This window comes from Thamnophis sirtalis, unplaced genomic scaffold (assembly GCF_051295495.1).
Source record: "Thamnophis sirtalis isolate CommonGarterSnake01/CBP01778 unplaced genomic scaffold, rThaSir2_p1.2 scaffold_1, whole genome shotgun sequence".
NCBI classification, from domain to species: Eukaryota; Metazoa; Chordata; class Lepidosauria; order Squamata; family Natricidae; genus Thamnophis; species Thamnophis sirtalis.
Window position 1 is genome coordinate 135,333,374 of NW_028261381.1, and position 15,308 is coordinate 135,348,681.

The following is a 15,308-nucleotide window of genomic DNA, read 5'->3' on the forward strand; positions in this document are numbered from 1 at the left end:
ATAATAATTCACTTAAATACATATTTAGTAATAAGTATGACAACGGTTATTGTAGGAATTGTAGGAATTTTACAATTAAAATTCTGCCCAAGAAGCAAAAGAATGCATTAAAACATGATATCCTTACAGAATGATATTGAAATAAAGGCAGACAAAAATAAGGATTTGCACAACTTTTCATTACAAGAAATTGGGGTGTCCCCCCCCCCTGAAATTAGTGGAATTAACACCCAGAGGCATCATCGTAGTATAGGCACAAGAGTAACAGGGTATTTTCAATCTTGTAGGTGAAGCTACACTGTTTCCATCTATTCTAAGTCCCAGGTTAGCAGCAGGAACGACTCCTAGCATCTTTCAACCTTGGAAATGTTTAAACACTCTTTCTGGCATCCTTCAGGTATCCTTCCCACCAGGGGAAGCACTAGGCAACTCGTATCTGCTCTCAAGTACAGAAAAATCCTTGTGCAGTTGTTAAATCAGTTGTCAGCCAGCAAGCAGCATGTGATCCAGAGGCATCAGACACAATCAGCGCTAACATGCAGATGATGGCTTTGGAGTCATCGCATGGTGATATGAGCCACAAACAAATTTAATAAATAAATAAATAAATAAATGACTAGATGAATTTTAAAACTTCCTCCACATAGTTTCCTTGATTATCTTCTGACACATCACCTTCAGCAGACAAGTAGTGCAGGGAGAAGGTATTAGGAAGTGAGAATTACAGGTCCTGACATCACTGAACTTCACATCCCTTCAGACGTTTGGTTCAGTCCAGGTAGAGAGTGTACTAATTTTCCTATCACTAGCACTTCCCAAGATGCGGGACCCTGGCAGTTAAACTGCTAATTGATGCTGAGCTGTTAGATGCAACTACTGTAGTGCATGTTGTGTCTGCGGGCAACCTGCGGAGCTGGCAGCAGAGTCGGACAGGGAGGAGATTGGGGAGGAACATGGGCCAGTCCTGGAGTTTGATGAAAGCTCATACGAGGGCTCTGCGTCAGAGGCAGAGAGGGGGGCAGGGACATCTGGGAGTTACTGTATGTGCTGCCTCCAGAGTTGGACATCAGCGAGGCAAAGGAACAGGCTCCCCGTTACCAGTGTGCATAAGGGACGACTCGGGAGTAAGGCTTGAAGATGATGGGCTCCTCGCATAGGACATAAAGGAGGAACAAAGGCATGTGAGACTTTGCAGGAAGCAACTTGGTTCACGCTCATCAGCTTACCTTCTGAAGTTCCATTTTAACTCTTTGATCCATGTGGCTTGCCAAGCTAATTGCCAATTAAGTCTTAGGCAGCATTTCAAGGAAGTTAAAGATGGGTGTTTATCAGCCTTATCCCAAAAGACTTTGGCAGCCTATTGTAGGACTCTTTAAAACTATTTGGGACTCATTATAGGCTGTGAATGAACATAATTCACTAAAGTTGCCACTAACACATTTACAGACAAGTGCCAAAAGATTGCTGGCTATCTCCATTGGAGTCCAAAGGGGAAATATACCCTAAACAGGTGCCAGATCAACAGGTGCATTGACACCTGGTTTTCTGAAAGCTGTCCCGCTGGAATTCTGCCAACCTGTTCAAGCAACTGGTTGTTCATGACAGAAAGCACGATTGTCCCCCGCTCAATCATAACATGAGACTTATTGCCAAGCTGGCTTCTTAGGCCATTCTTTGTGATAAATGTAACTGCAGAGAATCATGCTGAATTAGGTTCTGCTCTTGGTTATTTTTAAGAACACTTCGGAAATTAACTCCAGCAGAAAGTGAGCTCTAAGAATGGCAGAGCCTTGGCAGGCTGACTTCAAACTGGACTCAACAGTGACTAAAATACTTGAGTTTCCATTCTAGTATGTTACAGGATTGCAGAATTGGGAGAGATTGCAAGATTCATCAAATTTAATCTTTTTCAGGAAAAACAGTTGACAAGAAATAGAATAGAATAACAGAGTTGGAAAGGACCTTGGAGGTCTTCTAGTCCAACCCCTTGCTTGGGCAGGAAACCCTATACCACTTCAGACATCTTCTTAAAAACTTCCAGTGTTGGAGCATGGTTTAAGCTTTATCTCTTAAAAATCTTCCAAAATGAAGCCACAACTTCCACAAGTTCTGCTTTATTATACCTTCACATATGGGCAATGCTGATATTCATAACATCAAACTTGAGAGTCCAAACCAAGATTCTAAGAGGTTTGTCGGTAGCAACCCTTAGCGCAAGGGGTATAGTTATCCATTTTTTTTAATATAAGAAAGGAATACGGTCAAAAGACCATTGGGAGATGAGCAGTACAGAAATGTGAAAAATAAATAAGAATATGCAGTTGCTCTGAACTTGTACTATTTCCAAATTACCTGTTTCCCGGACACCAACAAAGCATAACACTGAGATCTAGAGGTAAGTCAAACAGGGTGTGCAGGCTCTGAAGTTACATGCACTCATATGACATACGGACATGCAGCATGAAGTCATCTATCCAACAGCAGTCCATATAGCCAGGAAGAGGGAACCAGCCTTCCATTGCTCAGTTGCCTGCTTGCTTGAGAAATAAGCTACTCCTGGAGGGGGTTTGTGTGAATTCACGTGCAGAGACTGAATTTGGGTGGGAAGATTAATATGTGACCTTCAAAAGAAAAGCAAGTGCTGAAAGGAACATTAAAGATGTTTCTGCTAATGCAGTTCTACTGTACCTATATTCTACCTATATTCACACAAATGATGCAAATACAAAAAAGTTCTGGCAGTAGTTTCAGGTTGTTCAAAGTGCACAATACTCAGTATGCATACCCTTGATTTCTAATGTTGAGATTTAAACACAGCAAGTGTCCTCAAACAGTAACTGCCAAGAGCATGCACATAGGGTACATGCACAGCTACATTCAGCAAGCAGTCACTACTATCATATCCAAGGTATTTCTTGCTGGTGGCTGTTTTGCATTCATTGATTCTTGGAGGTATTGCCTTCACGCCTGTTGTTTATTCAACACACTTTGTGTGTTGTGTCCTTTTGTTTATGGAAAATTCAGAGTATGCTTAAAAATACAAATATTTGCATTAGGTGGCCTGCTAACTGCAGGGTTATTCATGGACAGGGTATTCTTTTCATACTGTTATGCAATGTTGATTCAGCCCATAGTGCATTAGACATATAGGCATGGTTGAGCTAGGTTCTTTTTTCACTTGTTGCAGTTCTTTTAGCAATTCAAGTCAAATCCCCAGACACAGAAAAGGTAATTATTGTATTATGATCGAAAGGGTTGTCTTGTGGAATATAAAAACCAACCAACCAACCAACCCATCCACCCACCCACCCATTGATTGCCAAGCAGTTTCTCTTCACATTTCTTTCAATTAAAATAGCAATGGCCCAAATCAAACAGTTGCTTCTGAGAGGCTATAGCAGTGATGGCTAACCTTTTCGGTACCGAGTGCCGAAACTGGATCGCACATGCCAGAACAGCGGAACCCTTAAGACAGCAGCTGGTCTAGCATGCATGCGCACCGGACCAGCTGTCCAGCACACATGCGTGCAACAGAACCCAGAAGAGCAGCGCACATACCCACAGAGAAAGCTCTGCATGTCACCTCTGGCACGTGTGCCATAGGTTTGCCATCAAGGGGCTACAGCTAAGATTACCAGATCTGGATGACCAATAGATAGCAAGTAGCTAAGAGCTTTCTTATCTCTTTGCTATTATCTTACTGGTTGTCCAGATTTTGCAGGCAAGAACTCCGTTCTGAATCCCATTGTTTCCTTTTTACAAAACACCCAGAACCAATCCCACTTCCAGATTAACTGATCTCAGAATAGGAAAATTGGATTTAGTTTGTCCAAATTGTGGTCAGTCTATAAAGAAATAACTGAACTTTGGGAATGAAGTGTTCAAACAAAGTGGGTTTTTCATTTAATTAAGTAGTCTTTCACTGTTTTTTTTCCTTTTCCATGTTCATACAGTTCATCAGCTATATTAATTAATTTTGCATAAATATTGAGGAAGAGAAACCAAAATTTAAAAAGTAATTAAAGAACATCAATACATGTCATGGAAGTGTGATAGGACAAGATTTCTTTGTTTCCTCAGATTCTGTGTAGATTTGCTAACGTGAAGAAAAAACGTTTTGCAGCTTTTGGAAACGGCAGTTCTTTTGCAAATTTATAACAAATTGCACTTTAGGTAAGGTGAGACAAATTTTCTTCTCCATACTTCATCGCTGATTCAAATTCATTGAAGCTAATACGGCCATCAGAATCCTGATCAACCACCCTATAAAAGAAAAACATTTTGATACTTTAATTAATGAAATCATTCTATATTTTATAGCATGAAAGTATGTGATTCTGTAAAGCAAAGACTAATATCTAATTGACAAATATCTAAGGCCAGCATTACAAATGTGCAAAAGGACTTTTCCTTACAACATTTGCAACTTTTAAATGTAGCTCTTCGTACAGTATATAGCTAGTTAATTATAGAGAAATATAAAAAAACCTGAGTATCTGAAAGTAAAGATTGTTCATGCAGCCTTTGGAAGTCCTTTAGGGATTTTTAAAGATGTATGTATGTATGTATGTATGTATGTATGTATGTATGTATGTAGCTGTGTGTGTGTGTGTGTGTGTGTGTGTGTGTGTGTGTGTGTGTGTGTGTGTGTGTGTGTGTGTTCTCCAACATAATTCTGGAACTTCTCGAGCAATTACAACCAAACTTGGTACACAGATGACTTACTCTCTGGAAACAAATACTGTGGGGGTAAAACATCCCTTACACCTCTTGGTGTGTGTCATCTGTTAAGATACAGCCTGTTGTGCCTTAAAATGGCTTCTACTGTACAGTGCAGTGGAGTTGCCATGGTAACGGCTTCACAGTACTCCACAAGGGGACTCCCTCTGGTAGGGAGGAAAATCCAATATTAGAAATTATGTTTGGTCTGGACATTTCCCCCCTGTAAATAAATTCCTGAGCAACGCCGACTTATCAACTAGTATTTTTTATAAATAACTCAACGTGGCGAATATATTTAATACTCGGGAATGAAGACAAATAGGATATTATTGCAAGATCCAATCTGAGTCAATCACTGGAACCAAACGTTTATTCTTCCAAGCTTTCAGGCTCATGCTGGAGCCTGAAAGGGAACTTCTCTCTCTCCAGAATGTATGCTCTGGGCTGTTCTAAGCATTGTATTTATATGGCATGTGGTTGTGTGTGACTTTTAGTTGTTAATTAGGGTGTTGATGACCAGCTATTAACTCATTAGTTGTTGTTTTCTTGGACACCCTGCTCTCCACTCCCAAGTACCCAAGAAGCTGGTGGTAAATCAGCACTCACTATTACCACTATGTGGTAAATCAGTCAACACTATTGACTGACAAGGGGCACATTTCCCAGGCTTCAATCATTTCTCTGGCTATTTTTGTTTCTGCTTGGCCAACAATCTTAGTATCTGCGAAATCATGCAGTTTGGGAGATAAGGCTTCTAAAGGATCTCAAGAATGGAGCTCATTCTCATAGTGCTCTGGAAGCCTCATTCCCCAACCATTAGGTAAATTCACAGAAGAGCAAGCTACAAATAGCTATATATAGTTATGGTTTTTATATTATCTCTAACATGGCAAAGTGCTGCTAAGCCTATGTCTTGTTAACTATTAGAAATATAATGTAAGACTAGGTGGAATTTTGCATTAATTTAGCACAGGTTACACAATACTGTTAAATACAATAATGCATCATTAGAACAAGTCTTCAAGAATTAACAATGACAACTGTTCACCTTATAAGCTGCTCTACTTTTCTCATTGCTGATTGTTTGTGAAACCAATTATTTTGTTGTTTCTGTGTATATTTATTTTTCATTCTGAATTATTATGCTAATGTTTGTAACTGATTCATCAACCAGAGTACGTGCTTTGAACGAACAGCCAGATAAATTGAATAAAATATAAATAAATAAATAATCTGAATGTGTGAGTTTTCAAGTATTATCTAGTTCAAATGAATAACTATGATGAAAATGACATGTTTCATTTCAACGTATCTTTGAAGTAGGAAAAATATTTATCTCTTTGAGTCAGTAAATACAAATCAATAGACTAGAATCACTGCTGTTTATTATTCATCAAATTTTCCTAATAATTTTTAAAACTATTTATTTTGTGCCATTCAGCACCTAAGGCTAATCTTTTACTAGAATGGTAGATGTAATTAGTACACAACTTAATTCAATGCAGAATATAAATTACTTTCTTATTATATTAGGTAATTAAAGCATTCTGAAACACTTCCTACCCTCCCTGGCTGAATAAAGCCACCACTCCAGCTGGAATTTTAAAATATCTGTGTATTGTCTAAACAGCATAAAGAATTCCTTTTGGTATGCTCTCCAGTTTTTTGATTAATTAAAATGCATATATTATAAATGTTGCAATTGTGTCCCCTCCAATCAATAACCCCCTTTCTAATGCAAAGCATTCTCTCACTCAGTTCTCAGTGCTCTATTTCCAGATAACATTTTGGATATTCAAGACATTTCTTTAGCTGCTGATCTACTGGATAATTCACTGATAACTGGAAATCTGAGTCAGGTGACAGGAATTGGCACAAACAGAACAAGAGTATTTTATACATACAGATTGAATCACAGAATTTGTCTACCACCAAGTCAGATCATTGGTTACCAAGCCCAATATTGTCAGAGGAAAGCAATCTTAAGCATGAATCTTCCCCAGCCCTATTTGGAGAAACTGGAAAATTCAGACTATAATTTCCTCTCTGCAAAGTTGCAGCTGGTCTGTATGGTAGGGAATATATTTAGCTTGCAACCATCATTTTGGTTGTTTTCATTCACTGGACAGAACAAACACCATTGCATCTAAGGGTTGTTATGTTTTAGTGAAATTAGCCCTACCGGTAGTAGGATGCGGTGTCACATGACGTATCGAGACTTTTTCTCCCTTTGCTAAACTGGGACAGATGCATGTTGCATCTGGCCCGCGGGCCAAGAGTTTGACAGCCCTGCTCTATATTGTAATATAATGATTACAAAACGTATTTCCTGCTAATTGTGATTCCCATTCTATTTAATATTTGTACAAAGACATTGGATGTTAATATGATGACAAATTTTAGTTTGCCTTCCCTTCATCACCGATTGTGCCAAACTCCTCAGTTTATTCCTGCTTGGACTGAATAATGGGGTTGATATAAGAGGAGTGTAGAGATTAACTTGGAGAAAATATGTAGCTGTTAGTAGAATATGAGCCTAGTCTGGTAAAACAGGAAAGTTGAGAAAGAAATTCAAGATTGTGTTCACTGCTTTTACTCTCTCTGGTATAAAGAGGAGGGACAGAAAATGTTGTCGGGCTTTCAAGTTTCTGTTATTATAGTATATGTCGATAAAGTAGACATATTTCTTGCAATGTCTATTTCCTGCCTTGCCCTGCCTTGAAGGGCTGACATTGGTGAAATTAAAGCTGAGCTTTAAAGAAAGAATTGAAGCTAAATTCCGACAAGTTAGAAGGTTTAGTGGTTGGGAGAATATTCCAGACAAGAACATTTTTCCCCTAAAATGGTATGTTTGAAATTTGGGGGTTATTCTGACTTTGTCTGGTTCTGTCCTTGCATTGCTAGGCCAGCATTGTAGTAGGGGAATGATTACTTTTAATGGTATAAAGGTTCCCCTCACATATATGTGCTAGACATTCCCGACTCTAGGAGGCGGTGCTCATCTCCGTTTCAAAGCCGAAGAGCCAGCACTGTCCAAAGATGTCTCCATGGTCATATGGCATGCATGACTAAACAGCGAAGGAGCACGGAACGCTGTTACCTTCCTACCAAAGGTTGTTCCTATTTTTCTATTTGCATTTTTACATGCTTTCGAACTACTAGGTTGGCAGAAGCTGAGACAAGTAATCGGTGCTCACTCCATTACATGGCATTAGGGATTTAAACCGCTGAACTGCCGACCTTTCTGATTGACAAACTCAGCATCTCAGCCACTGATCTAGCAATTTTTTTAGACAGATCTAATTTGGCTTCCATTTCTCACATGTTGGTTTCTTCCTCTTTGATAATTATAATCTTACTATGGAGGCGCCTGAAGGAAATGCAAACATTAGAAAAGGTCCATATTACAATGATCAGACCAGGTGCTTCCAGGAGGGAGCATTTAACACTCATCCTGGATTAGTCCCCAGTAGATTTCCAAGTTGAATTCAAAGCACTGTTGTGTGGGTCAACCCTGAGGGAAGCTGCCAAGGCAAAGGGTGCTCCAGATGGCTCTGGAATTTTCTCCCCAAAACAGCTTGATCTGCATCTTCATGGGCCTGTTTATCAAAGACTAAAGTTTATTTATTTAAACTGCAGCCTTCTCTCTCTAATAATATTATGCTTCTTAGTCTGTCTTATTAATGTATATAATGAAACCTTTTATTTATACTTATTTGATAGCTTTTTTTTTAATCATGCTTTTTAAATTTGGGATTGGGTTTTTTTATTGTCTCATTATTCTTTGGGTAGGACAATAACATAGACAATTATCAAAACAAACAAATAAGATGCATGAGTCAGCTCTTCCTTCATATCATGTTCTTAAGTCATACCTACTGGAAGCATCAGAATTTCAATTATTAATTAAATAAGCCAAAATTATAAACCACAGTTTGAAATGGGATTGTTTGGATAAAACATGGCAAACTTATCACAGTTTGACCTTATTTCCATATTTAAAAAATCATGGTTAGTTGAAAACAGAAGAAAATTACTTTCGTTCCTTTTGTCAGTCATGCCATGATTGCAAGTTCATGCATGGAGCAGCAATCACACATTGTACTACATTCAGGCAGATTAAAATATTGCAAGAATTATGCTATTATATCAGTGAAAGGATGGTCTAGGGATACCCACTGGCTATGACAAACCTCTGATCTGAGACTGCCTCTTGACATGATACAGACAAATGGCTGATGTCATCTTATGCTATGGCAACACTTTGACTTCTCTGGGATTTCTAACTAGCAATATTAGTCCATGGATAAAAATTAAAGGAATAGGAATAGGAATAGGAATAAGTTTATAGGCCGCCCTTTTCCCTGAGGGGACTCAGGGCGGCTAACAACTTATATGGGAGGGGAATACATACAGTAACATATGACATAACACGTAATTAAAAAAAAAAAGTATTTCTTTTGTTCCTGAAGGAGATTTTCAAAATCTTAAAACTATAGGTAGCAGTATTGTGAAATTACATTGTGCCATTTGGCATTATAATACAACTTTTTCATGGAATGTTAGGGAAGAAGAGAATTTTAAAAGGTCATCTAATCTATTTCCACTGCTCTTTTCATACAGATGAAAAGGCTGATAAATGTACAATCCTTTTTGTGCTTGATAAAGGTACATTTTGCTGGCTATTATTATTCTATCATCAGCAAACATTGATTATCCCTTTGAACTATCAGCAAAGAATAAAATAAATAATGCAATAGTGTTGATTAATGAGAGACACTCAACTGATGGCTTGTCATATTTCAATATTATTACTGTTTTCCATTCCTTGGTGGAGCTGTAGAGGTTCCTATAATTTTCAGAAAAACTCATGTTGTTTTTCACATACACAGGAAAGATGGACCCTTTCTTCTGATATACCCAGAAACCTGAAAGATTTGCTTAATTTCTGAAGAGGGTTTTCCAAGGCATTAGCAGACAATTCTATCAAGGGTCTATTTGGTCTTTGGAACATGTAGTCAAAACAAACTGGTGGTCAGCGTAAATAATAGATGAAGTTCAATTGTACTGCCTGAAACTTGCAAGGATCTAGATGAATTAAAAAAGATTTAGATTCAATGCCAGAAAGAGAAAGGGAGTATGGGTGCAGAAGCCAATATTTTCCATTACATTTCACCATTAGTAAAACTGAACTTCATCATTAATGAAATTCAACCACTAGATATAATTGAATTTCCCTACGCAAAGAAGGATCACAATCTGGGATCCCTCTTGGATTCAAGCTTCTGCTGAAAAGCAAATCAAGATTATGGCCAGGAGAGCTCTTTTAGTTTTGTAGCTATCTATTGTGGGCCATTTCTAATCCAGCAGGCTCTTTTGATAGCCACTCATGCCTTTGTCACTTTATGCTAACTCATTCTATATAAGGCTGCCCTTAAATTTCCTTCAAAAGATACAGTTGATACAGCTGATACTAACAGACATATCACCCACATAACATTCCTACTTTAGAGTTATATTGGTTTCCAACTGGTTTCCCAGTACAATTCAAGGTGCTGATTGTCACATTTAAATGTCAGGACCTAGGTAGTTTTGAGACCACTTTCTCTGAGTGGAACCTGCCTGTCTAGTGAGATCTATGATGTAAGGCATTGCAGGGCCCCAACTCTGGGGGAATGTTCTCCATAAAAGGGGGATGACTCCCTTCTCCAAGAGCAGCATTCTACTGGAGATAATGGGGAAGCAATAGCACGATATCCTTTCTCTGTTGGAGAAGGATATCAAGATGTGGCCTTCTGAAGAGCCTTCTAGAATTAGATGAGCAACTGAATTGTTTCTGAATTAGTATTGCCATGTGATTATTGACTATCTTAAGAAATATATGTGTGTGGTAGATTCTGATTTTATTGCTATGTCATTAGTGGTTTTTTTATTTAACTATATTTTAATCCTCCTAATGTAATGAGGAATATACAGCCACACAGAGTCACTTTTAATTTAAATGGCATATAAGTCTTAATAAAATAATTTAAAAAAAATAAAAGACTCAAGAACTCAGTGTTTCTATTGCATCTGAAAAGGTCCTAAACTATTTAACCACTTTTTTAGAACTATTTTAACCCAATTCTTCAGCACAGCAATTCCTGGAAAATTTACCTGGGTGGCTGAGAATTTACACACACACACAGACACACAGACACACAGAGACAGAGATGGAGAGAGAAAGAGATGGAGAGAAGAGAGAGAGAGAGATGGAGAGAGAAAGAGATGGAGAGAGGAGAGGGAGAGATGAAGAGAGAGAAGAGAGGAGAGGAGAGAGAGGAGAGGAGAGAGATGCTTTGGGCTGAAATCTTGATTAAAGAAAAAACCTTTTCACTCTGCTGTTTAAAGGACAAATACTTACTTTGTTTAAATACGTAAGGCAAAAAGGAAACACTTGCAACAGAATGCAGTGAAAGTAACTAAGAGCGCAAAGCCATTCTTGCTTACTTTAATATTCTTAATAAAAGTATAAACAAGAACTGAAGTGATAATGAATTTATAACAAATCATAGGAAGCCAAGGGGCTCTCCAGTCATGTTTTGTTTTCTGCACACTTATTCCCACACCCTCCTGCCTCTTTTACTGACAATGCCTCCTATAGCTATGTATTATTTCTTTTATTATTTATTTAGAAAGCCATGTACCAGTTATCCGGGTTCATTGAAAAACAGGTCCCAAATGGGAACAATTAAAAGCAGTTTATGATAAGCTTTAAAAACCATCAATTTATATTGAATTACATAAATAATTCAATAAAAGCTTCTAAAAATAAAATACATGGCTTAAAAGCTTTTGAAATGGGGGAAAATAATGCCAGATATGTAGGTGCACCACTTTAATGAGTGCCTACAAAACAGGATAAATCTTACTGCTTGAAGGTTAAAAAGTTCAATGCCAACAATATCAGAATTCTTATTTGTTTATTTATTTGTTTGTTTGTTTTGTCAATCATGTATAAGATAACAAATATAAGTATATACAAGATTATGAATACATGAAATGGATACGAATAAATGTTAGGGCAGAGATGATAGACACATTGGTGCGCTTATGCACGCCCCTTACAGATCTCTTAGGAATGGGATGAGGTCAACAGTAGACAGTCTAAGGTTAAAATTGTGGGGGTTTGGGGAAGAAACCACTGAGTCAGATAAAGCATTCCAGGCATTGACCACTTTGTTGCTGAAGTCGTATTTTCTGCAATCGAGTTTGGTACGGTTTGCCTTAAATTTGTATCTATTGTGTGCTCATGTATTGTTGTGGTTGAAGCTGAAGTAGTCATTGACAGGTAGAACATCGTAGTAGATAATTTATGAACTACGCTTAGGTGACACCGAGGACGGTGTAGTTCTAAGTTGTCTAAGCCCAAAATTTCAAGTCTGGTGGTATAAGTTAGGGTATAAGTATAAGCAGTGGAGTGGAGGACTCTTCTAGTTTGTGACTCTGGACTCACTCAATTGTGTTAATGTCCGATATACAGTAAGGGTTCCAGACATTGGATTCGGATGGCATGCCTCAATAACTATTATATAATTTAAGTAGTAATGTTTCTTCTTGGAGAATGTATGTTGTTAGATATTTATTGTCATTCAATGACCACCCTCATGCTTTATCCTTTGTTTAAGCTTTTTAAGCATGCCAGGAAGAGAATGAAAGCCAGGCAGAAGAGAAGAATGCCATAGAAGATAATTTTAATATCGGGATTATGGGAGTTGTTGGTATAACAATGTTTAACACTAAATAGAAGTTGGGGGAAATACCAGTTTATAATTTTATAATAATATTTATAAGACATATAGTAATGGCACTTAGACGAATATATTACTCCACAATGCTTTACAGCACTGAGAGGTTTCAATGTTATTGCCCCCAATAATCAGGTCCTCGTTTTACTGACCTAAGAAGGATGGAAGGCTGAGTCAACCTTGTGCTCTGTCAGGATTGAACTCCAGGCTGTGGATAGAGTTAGTGTGCAATACTTCTTTAACCATATGCCAGCAGGGCCCCTGTTTGTTTGTGTGTGTGTGTGTGTGTGTTCTGTACACACACACACACACACACACACACACACAAACACACACACACACACACACACACACACACACACACACACACACACACACACACACACACATATATATATATATATATATATATATATATATATATATATATATGAGAGAGAAAGAGGAGAGAGAGGGAGGGAGTGGGTGAGAGAGGGGGGAGGGATGGAAAATAAAATGCATCTATTTATAAGTTTAAACTGGAAGCTATTATTGCAGGACTACTAAATTGTCAAACTGACTGTACACTTTGTATGAAGAGTGATGCTTGGGGATAAAATGACCCACCAACTGATGTTTCAAGGATTGGCAGCTTTTTCAGTAATCTGTCTTTTTGCCTAATAAATTATCCACTGCTATTTATTTCTAATACTTGTACCTTTGTTGATGAGCTTCCTGCAGTGCTCTGCAATTTTCTCAGATGCATGAGTATTAATTTCACTTTTAAAAATGCATGTAAAGAAAACTAAATAAATACTTAACAAACGTGGAACAGCTACAGAAAAGATTGTTATGGTTTTTAGAATAATGTAGTATAGACATAATGACAATCAAACCGGCTATTTTGATAAACGAAACTATCAAGGAAGCATTTTAGTTGCAATGGTATCATCAAGATCTGTAGATACTTACCCTCTAAAATTGTCTGAAGTGCTCTCCAGTTTTTCAATGGCAAACTAATTTAAAGTGATGGGATTAAATAAGAAAGGCAATATATTGTACTGAAGAAAAGGGTTGAAAAAATTAAATAGAAGTGGTTACTTTTTATTGGAAATTCTTTATTTCTGTTATGTAATAGGATCCATATTCAAATAATGTAATTAATGAAAGCAATATTTTATTATTTGGGGGGCATCATTTTAAATAAAAACAAGGTAGTAAGAGAACTCGTCTCATTGACAGTTGGGATATAACAGTTTTATATAAACACTCATATGCATATAAGTCTTCTATTAAATTACAGGTAGACCTCAACCTATGACATTAATGGAGCCTACCCATAACAGTCATGTGTCATAAAGCCCAATCCAATTTTACAACTTTTGTGGTGGTTACTGGTGGTTGTTAAGCGGATCCACAGTCATTGAACAAAGCAATGGTTTGATTCATGTACATATCCAGCACTTTTTCATCCTATGTAATCAAAGACCTAGACCACTTAGCAACATGCATTTCTACATGTACTCTTCCCTTCTAAGAATGCATTGGACGACCATCTTAACGCCAAAATGATAAGCTGATATGGTTCTCTGATTCTTGTAAAGGCAATCTTGCTGCTACATCACAGGTGTCAAACTCAATTATGTCACGTATCGTGACGTTTTTTGCCTTTGCGGACCTGAGGTGGGATAGGCCTGCATTGACGCATCCAGCCCACAGGCTATCAGTTTGACACCCCTGCACTATATTATCTTAAGGATATTCAAAGCAGAACAGAATTACTATACTCAATTTCCTTGCATCCTGGTGTTCACGTCTTCCAATGTTAAATATTTATAAAATCAACTATTGTGGAAGTGACTGGAGAATTCTGGGAGTTGAAGTCCACAAGTTTTAAAGTTGCCAAGTTTGAAGACCTCTGCTTTAAACATTGATCCTAGGAAACTGCCAACAAAGGATATAACACTGGGTAGAAAATTACATTCCTTCTTACATTTGTTGATACAATGAATATTAGAATCAAACTATAGAAATATATTTTATAAAACAAAATGCTATATTTTGTGATGACCCAGGGCAAGGCACAGAGACAACAGTCAGTTCAAACTCCCCTTTATTGCCTTAACTTTCCCCCAAACACATTCAAAGCTCTGCTGTGAATGAACTCATATACATATTTTTTCCTACCGGGTTCTGTGACTGTAGTTTGGTGGAAGTGGAATGTGACTGAGTGGGCGAGGCTATGCGTCACATCGAGTTGGCTGTGCCCACTCAGTCACAGGACCCACCACCAAGCCATGCCCACAGAAGCAGTAGTAAAAAAAAATGAATTTCACCACTGGACCATGCCACATTTATAGTTATTAACAAAAACCAATACTTAGGACAGTGTTGGCGAACCTTTTCAGCACCGAGTACCGAAACGGGAGTGGGGCCACGCGTGCAGGGGAGCGCCAGAAATTGGAAGAGCAGTTCCCTGTTGCGCATGTGTGCACTGGGAAAGTGTGTTTCCAGTTTCTGGCATGCACATGTGCGCCGGTCTCCTGGCCTTCTAGTTTCTGGTCCACATGCGTACACGAAGACCAGCTGAAGAAGAGCAATGGGCAACGGCTGGCGTGCCCACAAAAATGGCTCTGCGTACCACTTCTGGCACGCATGCCATAGGTTCATCATCACAGACTTAGGAGGTCAAACTCGATATGTTCACATCTAGAATATATTATTTCCTTCCCTCAATGAGTGATTCCCCATTATCTGTTTAAGTATAAAAATTCACTTAAAAGATTTCAAACAGCTAGATAGATATAGATTGCTATCATA

The 15,308-nt window shown here is 38.0% G+C and overlaps 1 protein-coding gene across 2 annotated transcripts in view; it reads right to left on the bottom strand.

Annotated features, from left to right (window-relative positions):
• Positions 1–3,875: 3,875 nt before the first annotated feature.
• EFCAB11 (EF-hand calcium binding domain 11) overlaps positions 3,876–15,308 on the bottom strand; it is a 38,063-nt gene continuing 26,630 nt past the window's right edge. For both annotated transcript variants that reach the window (XM_014055126.2, XM_087725362.1), the window contains exon 6: positions 3,876–4,263. In XM_014055126.2, coding sequence (XP_013910601.2) covers positions 4,170–4,263 — 94 coding nt within the window. In that variant the 3' untranslated portion in view covers positions 3,876–4,169. The remainder of the gene's footprint in view (positions 4,264–15,308) is intronic.